At 47.1% G+C, this 21,351-nt stretch overlaps 1 protein-coding gene across 11 annotated transcripts in view; it reads left to right on the forward strand.

The window, feature by feature from the left end:
• ZNF331 (zinc finger protein 331) overlaps nucleotides 1-14,901 on the forward strand; it is a 40,806-nt gene extending 25,905 nt beyond the window's left edge. For all 11 annotated transcript variants that reach the window (XM_010380718.2, XM_010380719.2, XM_010380721.2 and 8 more), the window contains 3 exons: nucleotides 4,077-4,156; nucleotides 6,015-6,141; nucleotides 11,433-14,901. In XM_010380718.2, coding sequence (XP_010379020.1) covers nucleotides 4,148-4,156; nucleotides 6,015-6,141; nucleotides 11,433-12,688 — 1,392 coding nt within the window. In that variant the 5' untranslated portion in view covers nucleotides 4,077-4,147 and the 3' untranslated portion in view covers nucleotides 12,689-14,901. The remainder of the gene's footprint in view (nucleotides 1-4,076; nucleotides 4,157-6,014; nucleotides 6,142-11,432) is intronic.
• Nucleotides 14,902-21,351: the final 6,450 nt, after the last annotated feature.

The following is a 21,351-nucleotide window of genomic DNA, read 5'->3' on the forward strand; positions in this document are numbered from 1 at the left end:
GAGTACAGTGGCATGATCTGCGCTCACTGCAAACCCCACCTCCTAGATTCAAGCAGTTCTTGCGCCTCAGCTTCCTGAGTAGCTGGAATTACAGGCACACACCACCACACCCAGCTAATGTTTGCATTTTTCTAGTAGAGATGGGGTTTCGCCGTGTTGGCCAGGCTGGTCTCAAACTCCTGACCTCAAGTAATCCGTCCGCCTCAGCCTCCCAAAGTGCTGGAATTACAGGCCACCCGTGCCTGGCTAGGAGTAGACTTTTTAAGAAAAAAAAGAAACCTTCTTTGTCTTTTGAGAGTCTAATTGCCTCTGACTGCATTTCAAATCAATACACATTTGTATATGATAAGGGAATGCATGCCTGTTGTTGCAACACATAGGTGCACTTAAGAAACTCAGGATCACAGGGTGTGTCAGGAGTTGTCAAGACCACCACCAGGTTCCTTGTTTCTCTAGATAGACTCACAGGACTCACCATCTAGATCTACTCGTGACTGATTTATTCCAGCGAAGGGAGGGATACAAAGCAAAATCAGCTGAGGGAGAGGTTGCATAGGACAGGTTAGCAGGGAACCAGGCTCCCTCTTCCTCAGTCCTCTCCCAGGGACATCACACCGGCTGTGCCTAGCTCATCCAGCATCGCATTGTGGCAACACTGTTCCATGCTGTCAACCAGGGAAGCGCACCAGAGTCTGGTGGTGCAAGGTTTGGTTTGGTTTGATGTGGTTTTGAGTCGGAGTTTTGCTCTTCCGCCCAGGCTGGAGTGAAGTGGCGTGATCTCGGCTCACTGCAACCTCTGCCCCCTGGGTCCAAGCGATTCTCCTGCCTCAGCCTCCCAAGTAGCTGGGATTATAGGCGCCCACCACCATGCCCAGCTAATTTTTGTATGGTAGCGAAAGGTTTTGATCAAGGTTCATGCATACACTGCCTCGCACAATCTGAATCTTCTGGACTCCCGGAGGAAACCGAGGGTTCCGTGTAAACCACATCGTCGTTTATACTGATTTATTCCACTGAAGGGATACAAAGCAAAATCAGCAGAGGGAGAGGTTGCATAGGACAGGTGAGCAGGAAACCAGGCTCAGTTTAGGTGCAGCAAGCCACTCTCACACGTGAAAGAAGAGCGAGAACACTCATATCTGGTTTTCAGATGCCACGGGCCGGTGTTGTGAGCAGGCCTAACGATGGCAGTTTCCAGTTCACTCTGTTAACTGTTCTGCATTGGGGTCGTAGAACTTCCCAGCTTTTCCTTTCTGTTTCTCTGCTTTCTATTTCTCTGTTTTTGTATCTCTATTTTTTATATTTTTCTACTGATATCTTACGGTTGGTTTGTCAGCGTGTATGTGTCTGCATTCCCTCCTTCCCTCTCTCCTCCTCTCCCTCTCTCTCCATATATATACATGTGTGCATATGTGTATATATAGAGAGATGCGTGTGTGTGTGTGTGTTTATATATGGAATTTTACAAATGTTATTGTGTCATTCTGTTTTGGTAACCTAACTTTTCTACTAAGAGTATGTCTGAAATATCTCTCATGTCTTTAAATAGTTTTTCTAACTTAACATTCAGTAACCATTTACTATTTTACTTGGATATTCTGTGTGTAATTATGCTGTCAGCTTTTCTGGACCCAAAAGTGCTCTCAGATATCACCTCTGGTATACAAAAAAAAAAATTGGGTATATTGCCTGAGCAGTTCCTTGTCCACCTGCCATGTTTTGAGTAACATCACCCAATCTAGAGGCCAGAAGAGGTCCAAGCTTGGATAATACAGCCCCTCTTCACCCTGGAAGCTTGTCTGGAGGGACCAGGGTGGGCTCAGAATGAGATTAAATACTCTTAAGCACCCACTCTCAGATCCTAGAGCACAATTCCCCGTCCAGAGTTAGCTGATCTATGAGGCTCATGGGCACAGTCTGGTAGAAGACCACCCTCACTTCTGACACCACTGCGAGGTTGGGGGGCATTCCCCAAACCACCCTCAGGTTCAACAGTTCATTAGAGCCAGGCATGGTGGCTCATGCCTATAATCCCAGCACCTTGGGAAGCTAAGGTGGGAAGATCACTTGAGGCCAGGAGTTCAAGACCAGCCTGGGAAATACAGTGAGACCGAATCTCTACAAAAAACAAAGCAAACAAAATTAGCCAAGTGCAGTGGTGTGGTGCAACCTGTAATCCCAGCTACTCGGGAGGCTGAGGTGGGAGGATTGCTTGAGCCCAGGAAGTCAAGGCTGCAGTGAGCTGAGATTGTACCACTGCTCTCTAGCCTGGGTGAGACTGAGACCCTGTCTTAAAAAAAAAAAAATTTCACTAAAAGTACCCACAGAATTCACTGAAAGATGTTATGCTTATGGTTACAGTTTATTACAAGGGAAGGATACAGATTGTCGTCACTCAAGGAAAGAAGTACGTGGCCAGGCGCGGTGGCTCACGCCTGTAATCCCAACACTTTGGGAGGCCAAGGCGGGCAGATCACAAGGTCAGGAGTTCGAGACCATCCTGGCCAACATGGTGAAACCCCGTCTCTACTAAAAATACAAAAAATAGCTGGGCATGGTGGCGTGTGCCTGTAGTCCCAGCTACTCAGGAGGCTGAGGCAGGAGAATTGCTTGAACCCGGGAGGCAGAGGTTGTGGTGGGCCAAGATCGTGGCACTGCACTCCAGCCTGGGCAACAGAGCGAGATCCGTTCAAAAAAAAAAAAAGTACGAAGCCAAGATGGGCGGATCACGAGGTCAGGAGATCGAGACCATCGTGGCTAAGACGGTGAAACCCCATCTCTACTAAAAAATACAAAAACTAGCCGGGCAAGGTGGCGGGCACCTGTAGTCCCAGCTACTCGGGAGGCTGAGGCAGGAGAATGGCATAAACCCAGGAGGCGGAGCTTGCAGTGAGCTGAGATCCGGCCACTGCACTCCAGTCTGGGTGACAGAGCGGCTGAGATCCGGCCACTGCACTCCAGTCTGGGTGACAGAGCGAGACTCTGTCTCACCAAAAAAAAAAAAAAAAAAAAAAAAAGAAGTACATAAGTTGAAGTCCAGGAAGGTTCCAGACACAGAGCTTCTGGTGTCCTGTCCCTGTGGAGTCAGGACTCATTACTCTGCTGTCTTTGGTGTGTGACAACAGGCGCCAACTATCGCCAACTAGAGAAGCTCACCTAAGCTCTGATATTGAAAGTTTTTATTGGGCTTCAGCATGTAGACATGATTGACTGGTTGGTTGATTGATTTCTACATGGTTAATGTCAGTTTCCAGGTCAGCTGGTACTGCATGACCGAAAGCTCCTACCCTGAATCACTTGATTAGTATTTCTGGCGTAGCAAGCCCCCATCAGAAACAAAGACATTCCTCTTAGATGTAATATTGATTAACTTTCAGCAGCAGAGGGCAAAGGCCAGACTACTTTTTGGGCAAGTCCACATTCTTTACTACATCCCACCCATCAGTCCCCGATAGGGAGCTGGTCAGAAATGAAGTCCTCCTGTTAAATTGTCTGGGCCTGTCTTTGAGGCAAAAAAAAAAAAAAAAGTAAAGCCTCCTCTGCTGCCTGCAGCTAGGTTTCCTGAGGTTTCATTGAGAGATTGGTTTAGGTTTGATCCATGATGCTCTTTTTTTTTTTTTTTTTTTTTTTTTTTTTGAGACAGAGTCTTGCTTTGTCGCCAGGCTGGAGTGCAGTGGCACAATCTCAGCTCACTGCAACCTCCGCTTCCTGGGTTCAAGTTATTCCCCTGCCTCAGCCTCCCAAGTAGCTGGGACTACAGGTGCATGCCACCACATCCAGCTAATTTTTTGTATTTTTAGTAGAGACAGGGTTTCACCGTGTTAGCCAGGATGGTCTCTATCTCCTGACCTCGTGATCCGCCCACCTCGGCCTCCCAAAGTGCTGGGATTACAGGTATGAGCCACCACGCCCAGCCTGATCCATGATACTCTTAACCTTTCCCAGATATGTCACGGTTATGTGTTTGTGTTGGGAAGCCAAGACAGGAGCCAAAAGGTCATATTACATATTACATCCCCGGGGACTATGGGGACCCCAGGTGCACCTGGTTTTAATCTCTCTTTTTCCGCCCCTAGCTCTAGCCTCCGAGTTTGTCTTCTTCAGTGGAAACCCCAAGAGGACTGATCAGTTCTTCAGTTCTAAAACCATGGCCCAGGTAAGTGTGTATTTCTCTTTCCTTCTTGAGCTGTGAGATTTGCATTTGGTGCATCTGCTTGTGAATTATCTGAAGCCTTTTATCTAGTCAAGCTCTTCATAATTACCTATTTCCCAGTTCTCTCTGTTCCAGTGAAGGATAATGCCATGTAGCTCTGCATCTGCCTTTTGGGGAAATCACAGAGCACATGATTCAGAATCTCCTATTTGCTCCCTTTTGGGACCAAGGTAGTGTTGGAGCAGTGAAGCAGCAAAGTCCTTTGAGGGACACACTTAAGTCAAGTCCGTGGTTCGATGGGTTAGATATGTTGGTCCCATGTGACCACGTGAGGAACGAATCCTCCACTGAGCGTGCTTTCTGAGTAGATAAGAGGGGATGCTCATCTTCACTGGTCTGTCTTAGTATGTGCTCAGATCCCAAGCTTGATGGGACTTTTGGAAGAGGATGGGGCTGTGATTAGGAACTTTGAACAGAGGTCGTGTTCCTGCCGGGGAAGCTGGGGGGTAAATTTTATGATTGAATGGATCTCTCAGACCACAAGATGATCCTAAATCATCGGACATCCTTATCCTCTAAATCAGGAACAGGGGGCCGGGCGCGGTGGCTCATGCCTGTAATCCCAGCACTTTGGGAGGCCGAGGCAGGCGGATCACAGGGTCAGGAGATCAAGACCATCCTGGCTAACATGGTGAAACCCCATCTCTACTAAAAAATACAAAAAACTAGCCGGGCGAGGTGGCGGGCGCCTGTAGTCCCAGCTACTCGGGAGGCTGAGGCAGGAGAATGGCGTAAACCCGGGAGGCAGAGCTTGCAGTGAGCTGAGATCCGGCCACTGCACTCCAGCCCGGGCGACAGAGCGAGACTCTGTCTCAAAAAAAAAACAAAAACAAAAAACAAACAAAAATCAGGAACAGGGGAAAGACTGGGTTGGAGATGGTAGGAAACATGAAGATCTTCCAGTGTGGAAGTAGGAGATGGTCTCATACCCCAGAACGGGAGAAAGCCTTGGGTGTTTTGGTCAGCCTAAGTGAATAACTACAGTGAACAGTCTGACTTACCCTGTGTGGGAATTTTTTTTAATGCTTAAAAGGAAGACTGCTTAAAATGTAGTTTGGCATGATAAACCTGAGGCTTGAAAACATTCAAACATGCAAACCCTATTTTCTTTTTTTTCTTGGAATAGTGTTTTGCTCTTGTCACCCAGGCTGGAGTGCAGTGGCGCGATCTCGGCTCACCGCAACCTCCGCCTCCCGGGTTCAAGCAATTCTCCTGCCTCAGCCTCCTGAGTAGCTGCGATTACAGGCACTCACTGCCATGCCTGGCTAATTCTGCATTTTTAGTAGAGACGAGGTTTCTCCATGTTGGTCAGGCTGGTCTTGAACCCCCGACCTCAGGTGATCCACCTGCCCCGGCCTCCCAAAGTTCTGGGATTACAGGCGTGAGCCGTCACACCTGGCAAACCCTATTTTCTAAAATAAAAGATCTTAAACAAAAATCTTGGTTTTTCTTCCCCCCTTAAAAGAAAAAATGCTGTAGGAATCCACACTTGTTGAGAACTTACAAGGCAGACATATAGCAGACACTGCTTGTCAACGAGAAGAAAGCTTGGATTGTTTTATCCACTTCCTGGCAGGTTTGACTAATTGAGGATTCTACACAGTCCAAGTCATTTTCTCTGCAGCGGTAGAGCTCTTCAGTGACAGGCAGGCATTCTGCTTCCGTCACAGTTACGCTGATGTCCTTACCGCCACGTGCGCATGTCACAGGTGTTCACCCTACCCAGAGGGGGCCTCTTGTCTCCTTCATCTGGAAGCTGTTTCCTTTCCTTTCATCATGCATATGTGGGTTTCTGTTTCAGGGTTTGGTGACATTCGCCGATGTAGCCATAGACTTTTCTCAGGAGGAGTGGGCCTGCCTGAACTCTGCTCAGAGGGACCTGTACTGGGATGTGATGCTGGAGAACTACAGTAACTTGGTCTCACTGGGTGAGTTGCACACCTCAGATAACTTAGACTGCCTCCTGGAATATCCACTCGCCACTATGAATTTCAGGACCATCTTTCAAGAAACCAGTCGAATTTCTTCTTCCTGTTCCCAAGAGATGTATTGAGCCAGGCCGGCTCTGTCTTAGTATGTGCTCAGATCCCAAGCTTGATGGGACTTTTGGAAGGGGATGGGGCTGTGATTAGGACCTTTGAACAGAGGTCGTGTTCCTGCCGGGGAAGCTGGGGGGTAAATTTTATTATTGAATGGATCTCTCAGACCGCAAGATGATTACAGGCGCGGTGGCTCAAGCCTGTAATCCCAGCACTTTGGGAGGCCGAGACGGGCGGATCAGGAGATCGAGACCATCCTGGCTAACACGGTGAAACCCTGTCTCTACTAAAAAAAAATACAAAAAAATTAGCCGGGCATGGTGGCAGGCACCTGTAGTCCCAGCTGCTCGGGAGGCTGAGGCAGGAGAATGGCGTGAACCTGGCAGGTGGAGCTTGCAGTGAGCCGAGATCCGGCCACTGCACTCTAGCCTGGGTGACAGAGCAAGACTCCGTCTCAGAAAAAAAAAAAAAAAAAAAGAAATGTATTGAGCCTTACTGGTGTGGCCATGAGCATCAGACACCTTCCCCTCCCATCTGTTGGTTACCTTCCCACCTTCATCGACTCCCCCTGTAATCATCTCTCTTCCTTAATGTCGGTGGAATGTGTTGGAATTCTGGGATGTTTATTTCATGACCATCTTCAAAGGAACCGGTTTATCCTATGAGACAATACCCAAATTGCTATTGGTGGTCTCTGGTACTCTAGGGACCCACATCTAGGGAAAACATGTGGACACAGTGCCCTGAATTGTTCTAGTAAACCAGCCTATATGTTTGAAGTAGAGTAGATTAGACAGACAGAATTTGTATAAAACCAAAGTGGGCGTATTTCATTTCTTACGTATCGTACCTGAAGTGAGGTTGAAAGTTACAATCCCTGAGCTTTGAGTTAAACATTGAATGACAATATCTTGTAAACATCTCTGGAAACTTATTTTTCTTCTAGCAAAATAACAACAATGATATTAATAGCTAAGCCATCTATGGTGACACTGCCTGTAATCCCAGGTACTCGGAAGACTGAGGCAGGAGGATCACTTGAGTCCGGGAGTTGAAGGCTATAGTTAGCTATAATCATACCCCTGTACTCCAGGCTGGGTAACAGATCAAGACCCCATTGCTAAAACAATAAATAAATAAATAGGAATTTATATATGTTTTATATATATACAGACACACACACACGTATATACACATATTTTTATATATATATATGCTTACTCTGTACCATGTACTGTTCTAAGCACTGTGTGTGTAAGTACATTTCATTTCATTCTCACAAGCAGATGAGATAGCCACAATCATTGTCTGTTTTGGAGATAAGGATACTGAGGCACAAAGTGGTGTGGTCAGACAGAGGGAACAGGAGCTAGAATCAAATCACTACAGTTTTGGTCCCCAGGTTCCATCCTGCCAGCCACCATGTCCCGCTTGCCTCCAGGCATAACGCCTACAGAAACTTAAAATACGACTTTTTCTCGGTCAGGCGTGGTGGCTCCTGCCTGTAATCCCCAGCACTTTGGGAGGCTGAGGTGGGTGGATCACCTGAGGTCAGGAGTTAGAGACCAGCCTGGCCAACATGGTGAAACCCTGTCTCTACTAAAAATATAAAAATTAGCCGGGCATGGTGGCGCACGTCTGTAATCTTAGCTACTCCGGAGCCTGGTGCAGAAGAATCATTTGAACCTGGGAAGCAAAGGTTGCAGTGAGCCAAGATCACGCTACTGTGCTGCAGCCTGGGCAACAGAACGAGACTCTGTCTCAAAAATAATGAAAAATAAGGCCGGGTGCAGTGACTCACTCCTGTAATCACAACACTTTGGGAGGCCAAGGCGGACGGATCACAAGGATAGGAGTTCAAGACCATCCTGGCCAACATGGTGAAACCCCACCTCTATTGAAAATATAAAAATTTGCCAGGTGTGGTGGCGCATGCCTGTAATTCCAGCTATTTGGGAGGCTGAGGCAGGAGAATCACTTGAACTCGGGAGGTGGAAATTGCAGTGAGCTGAGATCATGCCACTACACTCCATCCTGGGCGACAGAGCAAGAATCTGTCTCAGACAAATACATAACTAAATAAATAAAATATGACCTTTTCCCTACCTATCTGGTTTCCTGTTTGTTCTTTATTCCTTTCTCTTTATAAAGTCTTTATTAATAGCGTTTCCTTTCCTTTTTTTTTTTTTTTTTTTGGTGAGTTTTTTTTTTTTTTTCACTCTGTCACTCAGGCTGGAGTGCAGTGGCGCCATCATGGCTAACTGCAGCCTCAACCTCCTAGGCTCAAGCAATCCTCCCGCCTCATCTCCCTGAGTAGCAGGGACCACAGGTGCACACCAAGACACCCGGCTAATTATTGTGTTTTTTTGTAGAGATGGGATTTCGCCATGTTGGCCAAGCTGAACTTGAACTCCTGGGCTAAAGCAACTCACCCACCTCAGCCTCCCAAAGAGGGTGGATTACAGGCGTGAGCCACTGCAGCTGGCTCAATAGCATTTTGACTTCTGGTTGTTATAAATTTGATTAATACTCAATCAAAAAATTTTTAAGGCTAGGCATGGTGGCTCACGCCTGTAATCCCAACACTTTGGGAGTCCGAGGCGGGTGGATCACCTGAAGTCAGGACTTCAAGACCAGCCTGGCCAACATGGTGAAAACCCGTCTCTACTAAAAATACAAAAATTAGCCGGTGTGGTGCTATGCGCCTGTAATCCCAGCTACCCAGGAGGCTGAGGCAGGAGAATCACTGGGACCTGGGAGGCAGAGGCTGCAGTGAGCCAAGATCATGCCACTGCACTCCAGCCTGGGCAACAGAGCAAGTCTCAAAAAGCTGGGCATGGTGGTCGTGCCTGTAATCCCAGCTGCTTGGGAGGCTGAGGCAGGAGAACTGCTTGAACCCTGGAGGTGGAGGTTGTAATGAACCGAGATCACACCGTGCTCACATTCATTACACTGGGGGCTCAAATGCTGCACGCCTATCACTGCCCCTTCATTTATGAGCCGTTATAATTTAAAGACAAACTTTGTTTCATCTGCTAATTGCTCATGCAGTGGCACTGTTCATATCGGATAAGGATAAAATTTTGTTCTTTGTCTTTTATGTTTTTGTTTTTGTTTTTGTTTTGAGACAGGGTCTTACTCTGTCACCCAGGCTGGAGTGCAGTAGTGCAGTCTGGGCTCCCTGCAGCCTTGACTTCCCGGGCTCAAGCCATCCTCCCATCTCAGCCTCCCAAGGAGCTGGGACTGTAGGTGCACACCACCACGCCTGGCTAATTTATATATATATTTTTTTTTGCTGAGACAGGGTTTTGCTGTTTCCCAGGCTGGTTTTGAACTCCTGAGCTCAAGTAATCCACCCACCTCAGTCTCCCAAAGTGCTGGGATTACAGGCATGAGCCACCGCACCTAGCCAATTGTCAGTTTTTTTTTTGTTTTTTTTTGTTTTTTTTTTTTTTGAGACGGAGTCTCGCTCTGTCGCCCAGGCTGGAGTGCAGTGGCCGGATCTCAGCTCACTGCAAGCTCCGCCTCCCGGGTTTACGCCATTCTCCTGCCTCAGCCTCCCAAGTAGCTGGGACTACAGGCACCCGCCAACTCGCCCGGCTAGTTTTTTGTATTTTTTAGTAGAGATGGGGTTTCGCCGTGTTAGCCAGGATGGTCTCGATCTCCTGACCTCGCGATCCACCCGTCTCGGCCTCCCAAAGTGCTGGGATTACAGGCTTGAGCCACCGCGCCCGGCCCAATTGTCAGTTTTTATAATAGAGGATTGGTTTCCTAGCATGCTCCAAAGCTGGCCATTTAACATTTTCTAGCATCATTATGAACTCATAGATTTAAACGTGTGCTGTTTCTCAGTCCTTTGCAGTTAGCCCCCTCCTTGATGCTCAAGTTCTAAACTTTTTCTTACTGTTCTAAACTTTTTCACATTTTAAAATTTCGTCTTGTAGATGATCTTTTTTGTTGCTTTTGAATGTTGTATTCTTTTACCCAGTTCCTTTTTTTTGAGACAGAGTCTCTCTCTGTCGGCTCACTGCAACCTTCACCTCCCGGGTTCAAGCAGTTCTCCTGCCTCAGCCCCCCAAGTAGCTGGGATTATAGGCACCTGCCACCATGCCTGGCTGATTTTTGTATTTTTAGTAGAGATGGGGTTTGTTTGTTTGTTGTTTTTTCTTTTGAGACGGAGTCTAGCTCTGTCACCCAGGCTGGAGTGCAGTGGCACAATCTCGGCTCACTGCAACCTCCACCTCCCAGGTTCAAGCGATTCTGCTGCCTTACCCTTCCGAGTAGCTGGGATTACAGTCTCCCACCACCACGCCCAGCTAATTTTTGTATTTTTAGTAGAGACAAGGGTTCACCATGTTGGCCAGGCTGGTCTCGAACTCCTGACTTCATGATCCGCCCACCTCGGCCTCCCAAAGTGCTGGGATTACAAGCGTGAGCCACCACGCCCAGCCTGTTTTTTGTTTTTTTGGGTTTTTTTGAGACAGAGTTTCATGCTTGTTGCCCAGGCTAGAGTGCAATAGCATGATCTCAGCTCACCGCAACCTCTGCTTCCCAGGTTCAAGCAATTTTCATGCCTCAGCCTCCCAAGTAGCTGGGATTGCAGTCATGTGCCACCGCACCTGGCTAATTTTGTATTTTTAGTAGAGACAAGGTTTCTCCATGTTGGTCAGGCTGGTCTCGGACTCCCGACCTCAGGTGATCCGCCTGCCTTGGCCTCCCAAAGTGCTGGGATTACAGGCATGAGCCACCACTCCCAGCCCTTTACCCAGTTACTTTTAATAATACTACTGACATACATGTGTATCAGTTTCAGAATGCTTTACACACAGCTATCCAACTGCATATTGTTTTGTTACAGTACTTCTATATTTGATTTTCTTTGATTTTCCAAGCATATCATCACATCATCTACAAATACTTGTTTTCATCTTCAAAATAGGATATAATAGGACTAACTGTCAGGACCTTTTTCATGTTTGACTTTAAAACAGATGTCTCCAAGGAATTCTCATTAAGTATTGTGCCAGAAATAGAATCTACATTTTAACAAGAGCCCTGGGTGATTCACATTTATTCTACTGGATAATTTTTATTTCTATTAGACAAGTTTTTGGTTTGTGGTTAGGTTTGTGTGTACTTGTGTCCCTCTAAAGGAAACAAACTATGTTCTTTTTTCCCAGATTTGGAGTCAGCATATGAGAATAAGGGTTTACCTTCAGAAAAGAACATTCATGAAATAAGGGCTTCCAAAAGGAATTCAGATAGAAGAAGTAAATCCCTTGGCCGTAACTGGATATGTGAAGGTACGCTTGAAAGACCGCAGCGCTCGAGAGGGAGGTATGTCAATCAAATGATCATCAATTATGTAAAAAGGCCTGCTACTAGAGAAGGTACCCCTCCTAGACCACATCAGAGACATCATAAGGAGAATTCCTTTGAATGTAAGGAGTGTGGGAAGGCCTTTAGTCGTGGCTATCAACTTAGTCAACATCAGAAAATCCATACTGGCGAGAAACCTTACGAATGTAAAGAATGTAAGAAGGCCTTCCGTTGGGGCAATCAGCTTACTCAACATCAAAAAATTCATACGGGGGAGAAGCCGTACGAGTGTAAAGACTGTGGGAAGGCTTTTCGATGGGGCTCAAGCCTCGTTATTCATAAGAGAATTCATACTGGTGAAAAACCCTATGAATGTAAAGACTGTGGAAAGGCCTTTCGACGTGGTGATGAGCTCACCCAGCACCAGAGATTCCACACTGGGGAGAAGGACTACGAATGCAAAGACTGTGGGAAGACCTTCAGCCGTGTGTATAAACTGATTCAGCACAAGAGAATTCATAGTGGGGAGAAGCCTTACGAGTGTAAAGACTGTGGGAAGGCCTTTATTTGTGGTTCAAGCCTCATTCAGCATAAGAGAATTCACACAGGTGAGAAACCCTATGAATGTCAAGAGTGCGGGAAGGCCTTCACTCGAGTCAATTACCTCACTCAGCATCAGAAGATCCACACCGGTGAGAAGCCCCACGAATGTAAGGAATGCGGGAAGGCCTTTCGCTGGGGTTCGAGCCTCGTTAAGCACGAGAGGATACACACGGGCGAGAAGCCGTACAAATGCACAGAGTGTGGGAAGGCCTTCAACTGTGGCTACCACCTCACTCAGCACGAGAGAATCCACACAGGCGAGACCCCGTACAAATGTAAGGAGTGTGGGAAGGCTTTCATTTATGGGTCCAGCCTTGTGAAACACGAGAGAATTCATACCGGGGTGAAACCCTATGGGTGTACAGAATGTGGGAAGAGCTTTAGTCACGGCCATCAGCTTACACAACATCAGAAAACACACAGCGGGGCGAAATCCTACGAATGTAAGGAATGCGGGAAGGCATGTACCCACCCGAACCATCTCCGAGAACATCAGAGGATCCACAACAGTTGAAGAGCCTCTTGAACACCGTAGCCCGCTCGTATCTGTGGTTTCGCTTTCCACAGTTGGTTATCTGCAGTCTACTGCAGTTCAAAAATATTGAGTGGAAAATTCCAGAAATAACAAATGCGTAAGTCTCAAATGGTGGCCCTTCCGAGTAGCGTGATGAAATCTCTCTGTCCGGCTCCAAACGGCCAGGGCTGTGAATCGTCGCTTGGTCCAGCACAGTCACGCTGTCTACGCTACCCACCCTGCTCGTCACTTAGTAGCCGTCTTGGTGATCTGACTGTCATAGCATCACAGTGCTTGAGCTCAAGCAGTCCCTACTTTGCTTAACAGTGGCCCCAGAGAGCAAGATTAGTGATGCCAGTGATTCGGATATGCCAAAGAGAAGCCACAAAGTGCTTCCTTTTAAGTGAAATGGTGAAAGTTCTCAATAAGGAAAAAGAAAAAAATCATATACTGAGGTTGCTAAGATCTACATGACAATAAGGTATTTTGGGAGAGAGAGATACCTACGTTCATGTAATTTTATTACAGTATATTGTTACAATTGTTCTATTTTGTTAGTTCTTGTTGGTAATCTCTTACTGTGCCTAATTTATAAAGCAAACTTTAGATACGTATGTACAGGAAAAAATGTAGTATACAGTATCGTATATATGTACAGGAAAAAAACAGAGTACTATCTGTGGTTTCAGGTATCCACTGGGGGTCTTGGAACGTATTCCCCTCAGGTGAGAGGGGACTGCTGTACAAAGAATGTAGGAAGCCCTCTAGACTACATCCATTCCTTCCTCAACACGAGGAAAAATCATGGTACAGTTTAACATAAGAAAGCCTTCACTGATCACTCTTTTTTTTTTTTTTTTTTTTTTTTTTTGAGACAGAGTCTCACTCTTGCCCAGGCTGGAGTGCACCACCACGCCTGGCTAATTTTTGTATTTTCAGTAGAGACAGGTTTCACCATGTTGTTCAGGCTGGTCTTGAACTCCTGACCTCAGGTGATCCACCTGCCTTGCCCTCCCAAAGTGCTAGGATTACAGGCATGAGCCACTACATCCAGCCCACTGATCACTCTTCTGCTTATAGAATATCAGAAGTCATTCTAGAGACAAATTTGAATTGTGGAAAAATCACTTTTTCTTAATGATTGTTTTTGGTGTAGACGTTTTTATTGTGTAGGTTAGTTTAATGAATACATAAAGACTACCAATACCATTCTGTCTTTATTCCGTGGCATCTGTGGAATAACCCTGCTAATGTAACATGTGAGAAAGCCTTTAGTCATGGCACCCACTCTATCAGTTGTCCCCACCATCCCCCGCCCTCCTCCCTGTGAGACTACTGGGCCAAAGGCTCACTACCCCTGTGCGTTGTCCGGCACACAGACACTATTGTGCATTATTTGTACATAAGGATAGTCACATCTACCTGAGACTGCTATTGTGGAAATTAAATGTTTGGTACATGTAAAGTCTTTGAAAGTGTAACTGGAATATTGTATAAGTTCAATAAATATTAACTGTTGTTTTTATGCTCATTACTACCATTTGTGTTGCCATTAGTGAATTTTTTACAAGGAAACCCCCTGTGGGTGCAATGAGTCTGGAAAAGACCATTGAGCCTTCTAGAAGAAAACATTGAGAGATTATTGTCACAACCGTGGGTTACGCAATGATTTCTTAGTACACAAAACACAGCAAACAAAACGTTGTTACACTTCATCGAAAGTACAAAGTTCTGTTCATCAAATGATGCTGGTAAGATAGGGGAAAGACAAGAAACAGGACTGGAAGAAGATATTTGCTCTACAGTACACCTGACAAAGGAACTCTCATAGAAAATATAAAGAATCCCTCAAGTTGAAAAAAAAAAATCAATTTAAAGGGGAGAAAACTTAAGCACGTCTCAACAGAAGATCACCAAATGGCCAATAAGTGAAAGTGTATTCAATGTCATTGCTCCTCAAGGAACTGTAGAGTAAAACTACAATATGCCGCCACTCTAGACAGTCACCAGGATGATTAGATTAAAATCACAGTAACAAGGTCGGTTTCTGATGTCTCACCACAAAGAAGGATAAGGGAGCGGGGTGATGGATATGTTAATTAGCTTGATTTAATCATTCCACATTGTATACACGTATCAGAACGTCACCTTGTACTCCATCAATATAATGCAATTATTATTTGTCAAATATTAATAAAGAAAATCAAAGATGAGCGGGTCTCTTGGTTGGATATTGAAACACAACCTATTCGAGAAGGAACCGCGCCAGCAGACTGGACCTCTGCCAAATCCTGGCGGTGCCCCACAGTGGGGACAGGGCGGGAGGGAGGTGAGCGGACTGGTCCTGGGGAAGAGGTAAGGGCACAGAGTAGAGTTGTTACAGGAAAGGGGTGCCAGTCCAGGCCCCAGGAGAGAGTTCTTGGATCTCACACAAGAAAGAATACAGCGGCCGAGCGCGGTGGCTCACGCCTGTAATCCCAGCACTTTGGGAGGCCGAGGCAGGCGGATCACAAGGTCAGGAGATCGAGAACATCCTGGCTAACACGGTGAAACCCCTTCTCTACTAAAAATACAAAAAAATTAGCTGGGCGTGGTGGCGGGCGCCTGTAGTCCAGCTACTCGGGAGGCTGAGGCAGGAGAATGGTGAGAACCCGGGAGGTGGAGCTTGCAGTGAGCCGAGATCGCACCACTGCACACTCCATCCTGGGGGACAGAGCGAGACTGCATCTCAAAAAAAAAAAATTCAGGACAAGTCCTCAGTGCAAGGCAAAAGCAAGTTTATTAAGAAAGTAAAGTGGTAGGGCCAGGTGTGGTGGCTCATGCCTGTAATCCCAGCACTTTGGGAGGCTGAGGCGGGTGGATCACCTGAAGTCACCAGCCTGGCCAACATGGCAAAACCCCATCTCTACTATAAATACAAAATTGGCCAGGTGTGTTGGCCCACACCTGTAGTCCCAGCTACTCGGGAGGCTGAGGCAGGATAATCACTTGAACCCAGGAGGCAGAGGTTGCAGTGAGCTGAGATCACGCCACTGCACTCCAGCCTCGGTGACAGAGGGAGACTCCATCTCAAAAACAGAAAGGAAGAAGTGGTGAAAGAACAGCTGCTCCATAGACAGTGTAGGACACTCCTGAAATTGGGAGGAACGCATCCACCCTAGGTCCAGTGTGCACATATATGGGGAGATGTGCTCTGCTACAAGGGTTTGTGATAAAGGATTCCTTTTTCTTCATTATTTTGCAAGAATTGATATTGTCTTTAAAGCAAAACTAGGAATGCCTTTGTTCTCCAGAGATCAGGATATCTGAACACTCCCACGTCTGGGTCTGTTGAGTAACCATTATTCATTTGTCCCTTAACCGTAAACATCTAGAGGCCCGGAATGCTTAAATTTCTCAGAATGCAGCCCAGCAAGTCTCAGCCTCATGTTCCTAAGCCACACTCAAAATGGAGTCACTCTGGTTCAAACACCTCTGACAGAATCCTGGGGGAGGTGAGGACACAGACTCAGGGGAGAGACCTGAACTATCTTAAGATGGTCCTAGGCTGAGGGTAGGATTATCTTAGGGAAAGGACCAGAGCCCGTAGTAGGAATCAGAGAATATAGACTGGGGAGGACTCTAGACCCCTTGGGAGTGAGTTTGAGGGGGCAGAGGAGTGGCTAATGGGCATGGGAGGGCCTGGCGCGTGGGAAGGGACGGTTAGAGCTCGGGGATGAATTCTGGGAGAGAAGGGATAGAGTCCTGGAGAGAGGCCTTAGGACTGGGAGAGGACTGGAGTGCTCCTGAGAGCAGCTGCGGAGATGGAGGGCAGACGCTACCTCCTGCAGGAGAACCTTAGGCACAGGGGATGGTGGTGTGGTTAGAGCTCAGGGGTGTCCTAAAAAGGTTGGCAAAGGATGCAGAATATAGGGTTAAAGTCCTGCTTGTTTGATTTACCTCAGGGGTAGGGTTACATTTCAAAGCTGCTTAGTTCTCAGATTCCAAATACCTCAGCATTAGGTTAAGGATTCAGATGCTCCAGGGGTGGTGGGGAAGTGAGGGAGCATGTTCAGGGGAAGGGGTTCCAGACCCAGGTTTCAGAGCTGGGTATCTTTCTGGTCTAGGCTTCAGTACCCTTAGGAATCAACCTCATACGCGGCATCATCCTGCTTAGTGCCCCTTTCCCCTGTGGACCCGACGCCAACATCAGCAGAAGGGGCCCAGGGTCCCCTCCTCACCACCAAGAACAACATGCATGGTGGGGTCACTGCCCTTCCCGGGATTCCCGTCCGTGTAAACAAGAGGAGAAGCTGGGTGGGGTAGGAAGAGAAGAGCAAGGGACGGAGTGTGAAGAGGAGAAGCAGGGGGAAGATAGTGACCGGAAGCTGGAGGGATGTGGGGATGGGGGTGGGGGTGGGGAGAATACTGAGAAACAAGGAGACTGTGCAGAAAGGCAGCACTGGCCTGGCCTTAGGGGACACAGCCAAGGCGCAGGAAGACAGCCTGGGTAGACAGGGTTAGTTCACAGAAGGAAACATGGGAAGAATGTGTGTCAGGCAGGACTCTTGGTTCAAGGAGCAACATCCAAAGTCTAAGTAACATCCTAAGTCTAACGTAAAAAGCCCAGAGGTGGGCTGACATGGTGCCTCATGCCTGTAATCCCAGCACTTTGGGAGGCCGAGGGGAGTGGATCACTTGAGGTCCGGAGTTTGAGACCAGCCTGACCACCATAGTGAAAATCTGTCTCTACTAAAAATGCAAAAATCAGCCTGGCACAATGGTGCACGCCTGCAATCTCAGCTACTCAGGAAGCTGAGGCAGGAGAATTGCTTGAACTGGAGAGGTGGAAGTTGCAGTGAGCTGAGATCAAGCCAGTGCACTTTTCTGAGACAGAGCAAGACTCTGTCTCAAAAAAAAAAAAAAATAAAGCCCAGAGGTGGCCAGGCACAGTGGCCCATGCCTGTAATCCCAGCACTTTGGGAGGCCTATACAGGCAGATCGACTGAGGTCAGTAGTTAAAGACCAGCCTGGTCAACTTAGTGAAACCCTGTCTTTACTAAAATACAAAAATTAGCCGGGTGTGGTGGCCCATGCCTGTAATCCCAGCTACTCAGCAGGCTGAAGCAGGAGAATCGCTTGAACTCAGGAGGCAGAGGTTGCGGTGAGCTGAGAGTGAACCACTTCACTACAGCCTGGGTGACAGAGCAAGACTCTCTCTCAAAAAAACAAACAAACAGAAAACTACAAAAAGCAGTAAGAGCCGTGGGGCAAGGGGTGACCATGAAGTCAAAGAGCTTTACTAAAGTAAGTCATTATTGAGCCAAGTGTGGTGGCTCACACCTGTAATCCCAGCACTTTGGGAGGCCAAGGCAAGTGGATCACCTGAGGTCAGGAGTTCAAGACCAGCCAGGCCAACATGGGGAAACCTCATCTCTATTAAAAATACAAAATTAGCTGGGTGTGGTGGCAGATGCCTGTAATCCCACCTACTTGGGAGTCTGAGGCAGGAGAATCACTTGAACCCGGGAGGCAGAGGTTGCAGTGAACCAAGATCGTGCCATTGTACTCCAGCCTGGACAAGAGTGAAACTCTGTCTCAAAAAAAAAAAAAAAAAAGGAGGTACATGAGTTGTACACAAAAGATACAAAACATTTGTAGAATATATTTTTTAAAAAACCTACATTAATGAAAGGTTTTTTTTTTTTTTTTTTGAGATGGAGTCTCGCTCTGTCCCCCAGGCTGGAGTGCAGTGGCTGGATCTCAGCTCACTGCAAGCTCCGCCTCCCGGGTTTATGCCATTCTCCTGCCTCAGCCTCCCTAGTAGCTGGGACTACAGGCACCCGCCACCTCGCCCGGCTAGTTTTTTGTATTTTTTAGTAGAGACAGGGTTTCACCGTGTTAGCCAGGATGGTCTCGATCTCCTGACCTCGTGATCCGCCCGTCTTGGCCTCCCCAAGTGCTGGGATTACAGGTTTGAGCCACCGCGCACTCTGTCGCCCAAGCTGGAGTGAAGTGACACACTCCCCGCTCACTGCAACCTCCGCCTCCCGGGTTCAAGAGACTCTACTGCCTCAGCCTCCTGAGTAGCTGGGACTACAGGCACCCGCCACCACGCCCGGCTAATTTTTGTATTTTTAGTAGAGACAGGGTTTCACCATGTTGACCAGGCTGGTCTTGAACTCCTGACCTCAGGTGATTCACCCACCTCAGCCTCCCAAAGTGCTGGGAATGAAAAGCTATTTCATGGTCCTGGATTGGAAAATTTTATATTGTTAAGATGATGGCTGGGCACGGTGGTTCATGCTTGTAATCCTAGCACTTTGGGAGGCTGACGGAGGAGATTTGCTTGAGCCCAGGAGTTCCAGACCAGCCTTGGCAACATGGCAAGATCCCATCTCTATATTATTTTTTAAAATAAAATTTCAAAGATAACAATATTACCCAAAGCAATATGTACATATTCAATGCAATCTCAATAAAATACTCAATGACATTTTTTGCAGAAATGGAGAAACCAACTCTTAGAGTTGTATGGAATTTCAAGACACCCCAAATAGACAAATTAAAGAACAGTGGAGGACTCACACTTCGGATTTCAATTTTATTTTTATTTTTTATTTTTTTGAGATGGAGTCTTACTCTGTCACCCAGGTTGGTGTGCAGTGGCATGATCTCGGCTCACCACAACCTCCGCATCCCAGGTTCAAGTGATTCTCCTGCCTCAGCCTCCCAAGTAGCTGGGATTACAGGTGCCTGCCACCATGCCTAGCTCATTTTTGTATTTTTAGTAGAGATGGGGTTTTGCTATGTTGGCCAGGCTGGTCTCAAACTCCTGACCTCAGATGATCCATCTGCCTCGGCCTCCCAAAGTGGTGGGATTACAGACGTGAGCCACTGCACCCGGCCTGGATTTCAAAAATTGTTTAAAAAGCAACAGTAAGTCCGGGCGCGGTGGCTCAAGCCTGTAATCCCAGCACTTTGGGAGGCTGAGACGGGCGGATCACGAGGTCAGGAGATCGCGACCATCCTGGCTAACCAGGTGAAACCCCGTCTCTACTAAAAAATACAAAAAAACTAGCCAGGCGAGGTAGCGGGCACCTGTAGTCCCAGCTACTAGGGAGGCTGAGGCAGGAGAATGGCGTTAACCCAGGAGGTGGAGCTTGCAGTGAGCCAAGATCTGGCCACTGCACTCCAGCCCGGGCGACAAGGCGAGACTCCGTCTCAAAAAAAAAAAAAAAAGCAACAGTGATTAAAACAGTGTGATATATGATAATGGCAAAAGGATATACATACATGGCCGGGCATGGTGTCGTGCACCTGTAATCCCCGCTATTCAGGAGGCTGAGGCAGGAGAATCGCTTGAACTCAGGAGGTGGAAGTTTCAATGAGCCAAGATTGTGCCACTGCAGTCCAGCCTGTGCAACAGAGTGAGTGTCTCCAAAACAATTTTTTTTTTTTTTTTTTTTTTTGAGACAGAGTCTGGCTCTGTCTCCCAGGCTGGAGTGCAGTGGCCGGATCTCAGATCACTGCAAGCTCCGCCTCCCGGGTTTACACCATTCTCCTGCCTCAGCCTCCCGAGTAGCTGGGACTACAGGCGTCCGCCACCTTGCCCGGCTAGTTTTTTGTATTTTTAGTAGAGACGGGGTTTCACCGTGTTAGCCAGGATGGTCTCGATCTCCTGACCTCGTGATCCGCCCGTCTCGGCCTCCCAAAGTGCTGGGATTACAGGCTTGAGCCACGGCACCTGGCCTCCAAAACAATTTTTTAAATTAAAAAAAAATTACATATGTATTACATATATAATATCTAAAAAACAAAATACAAAAATAGCCTGACGTGGTGGCACCCACCTGCAGTCCCAGCTACTCAGGAGGCTGAGGTGGGAGGATCACCTACCTGAGCCCATGAGCCCAGGAGGTCGAGGCTGCAGTGAGCTGTGATTGCGCCACTGCACTCCAGCCTGGGCAACAGAATGAGACCCTGTCTCTAAATAAATAAATAAAAGCTAGAAGGGTTTTGAATGTTCACAATACAAATAATAAATGTTTGAGGTTATGGATATGCTAATTACTCTGATTTGATCATTACACATTGTGTACAGAAATCAAATTACCACTCTGTATCCCATAAACACGTCATTATTATGTGTAAAATAAAAAATAAAGAATTTATGAGAAAGGATTTACTGCAGAGCAGACATCATTTTCTGGAGAGGCAGTAATTACATAGTTACAGAAGCCAAAGGGCAATGGGGAAGGTTCTGAGCTCTTTTAGGCACGTGTGGCTGAGTGAAACGCATCACCCAGACAAGCCCCATCTGAACACGTGCACACAGCAAGACCACCAGAATAACTCTGCGCACATTCCACTTGCTCTTTGGACAAATGTATGGGGTGACCTCACCTGAGTTTGCACTAAACTTGGAGTCATTTATTTCACAAGTTTTCACAGCACCAAGGGTCAGCAAACTGTTAAGGGCCAGTTAGTAAATATTTTACTAGACACGTATTTTGCAGGGCGCATGTGTTCTCTGTCACGTATTCCTCATTATTTTTACAAGCTTTAAAAAATGCGAAAACTGGCGGGGCGTGGTGAGTCACGCTTGTAATCCCAGCATTTCCGGAGACCAAGGCTGGAGAATCTCTTGAACTGAAGAGACTAGCCTGGCCGGCATTGAGAGA

The sequence above is a fragment of the Rhinopithecus roxellana genome, chromosome 12 (genome assembly GCF_007565055.1).
Source record: "Rhinopithecus roxellana isolate Shanxi Qingling chromosome 12, ASM756505v1, whole genome shotgun sequence".
Taxonomy (NCBI): Eukaryota; Metazoa; Chordata; class Mammalia; order Primates; family Cercopithecidae; genus Rhinopithecus; species Rhinopithecus roxellana.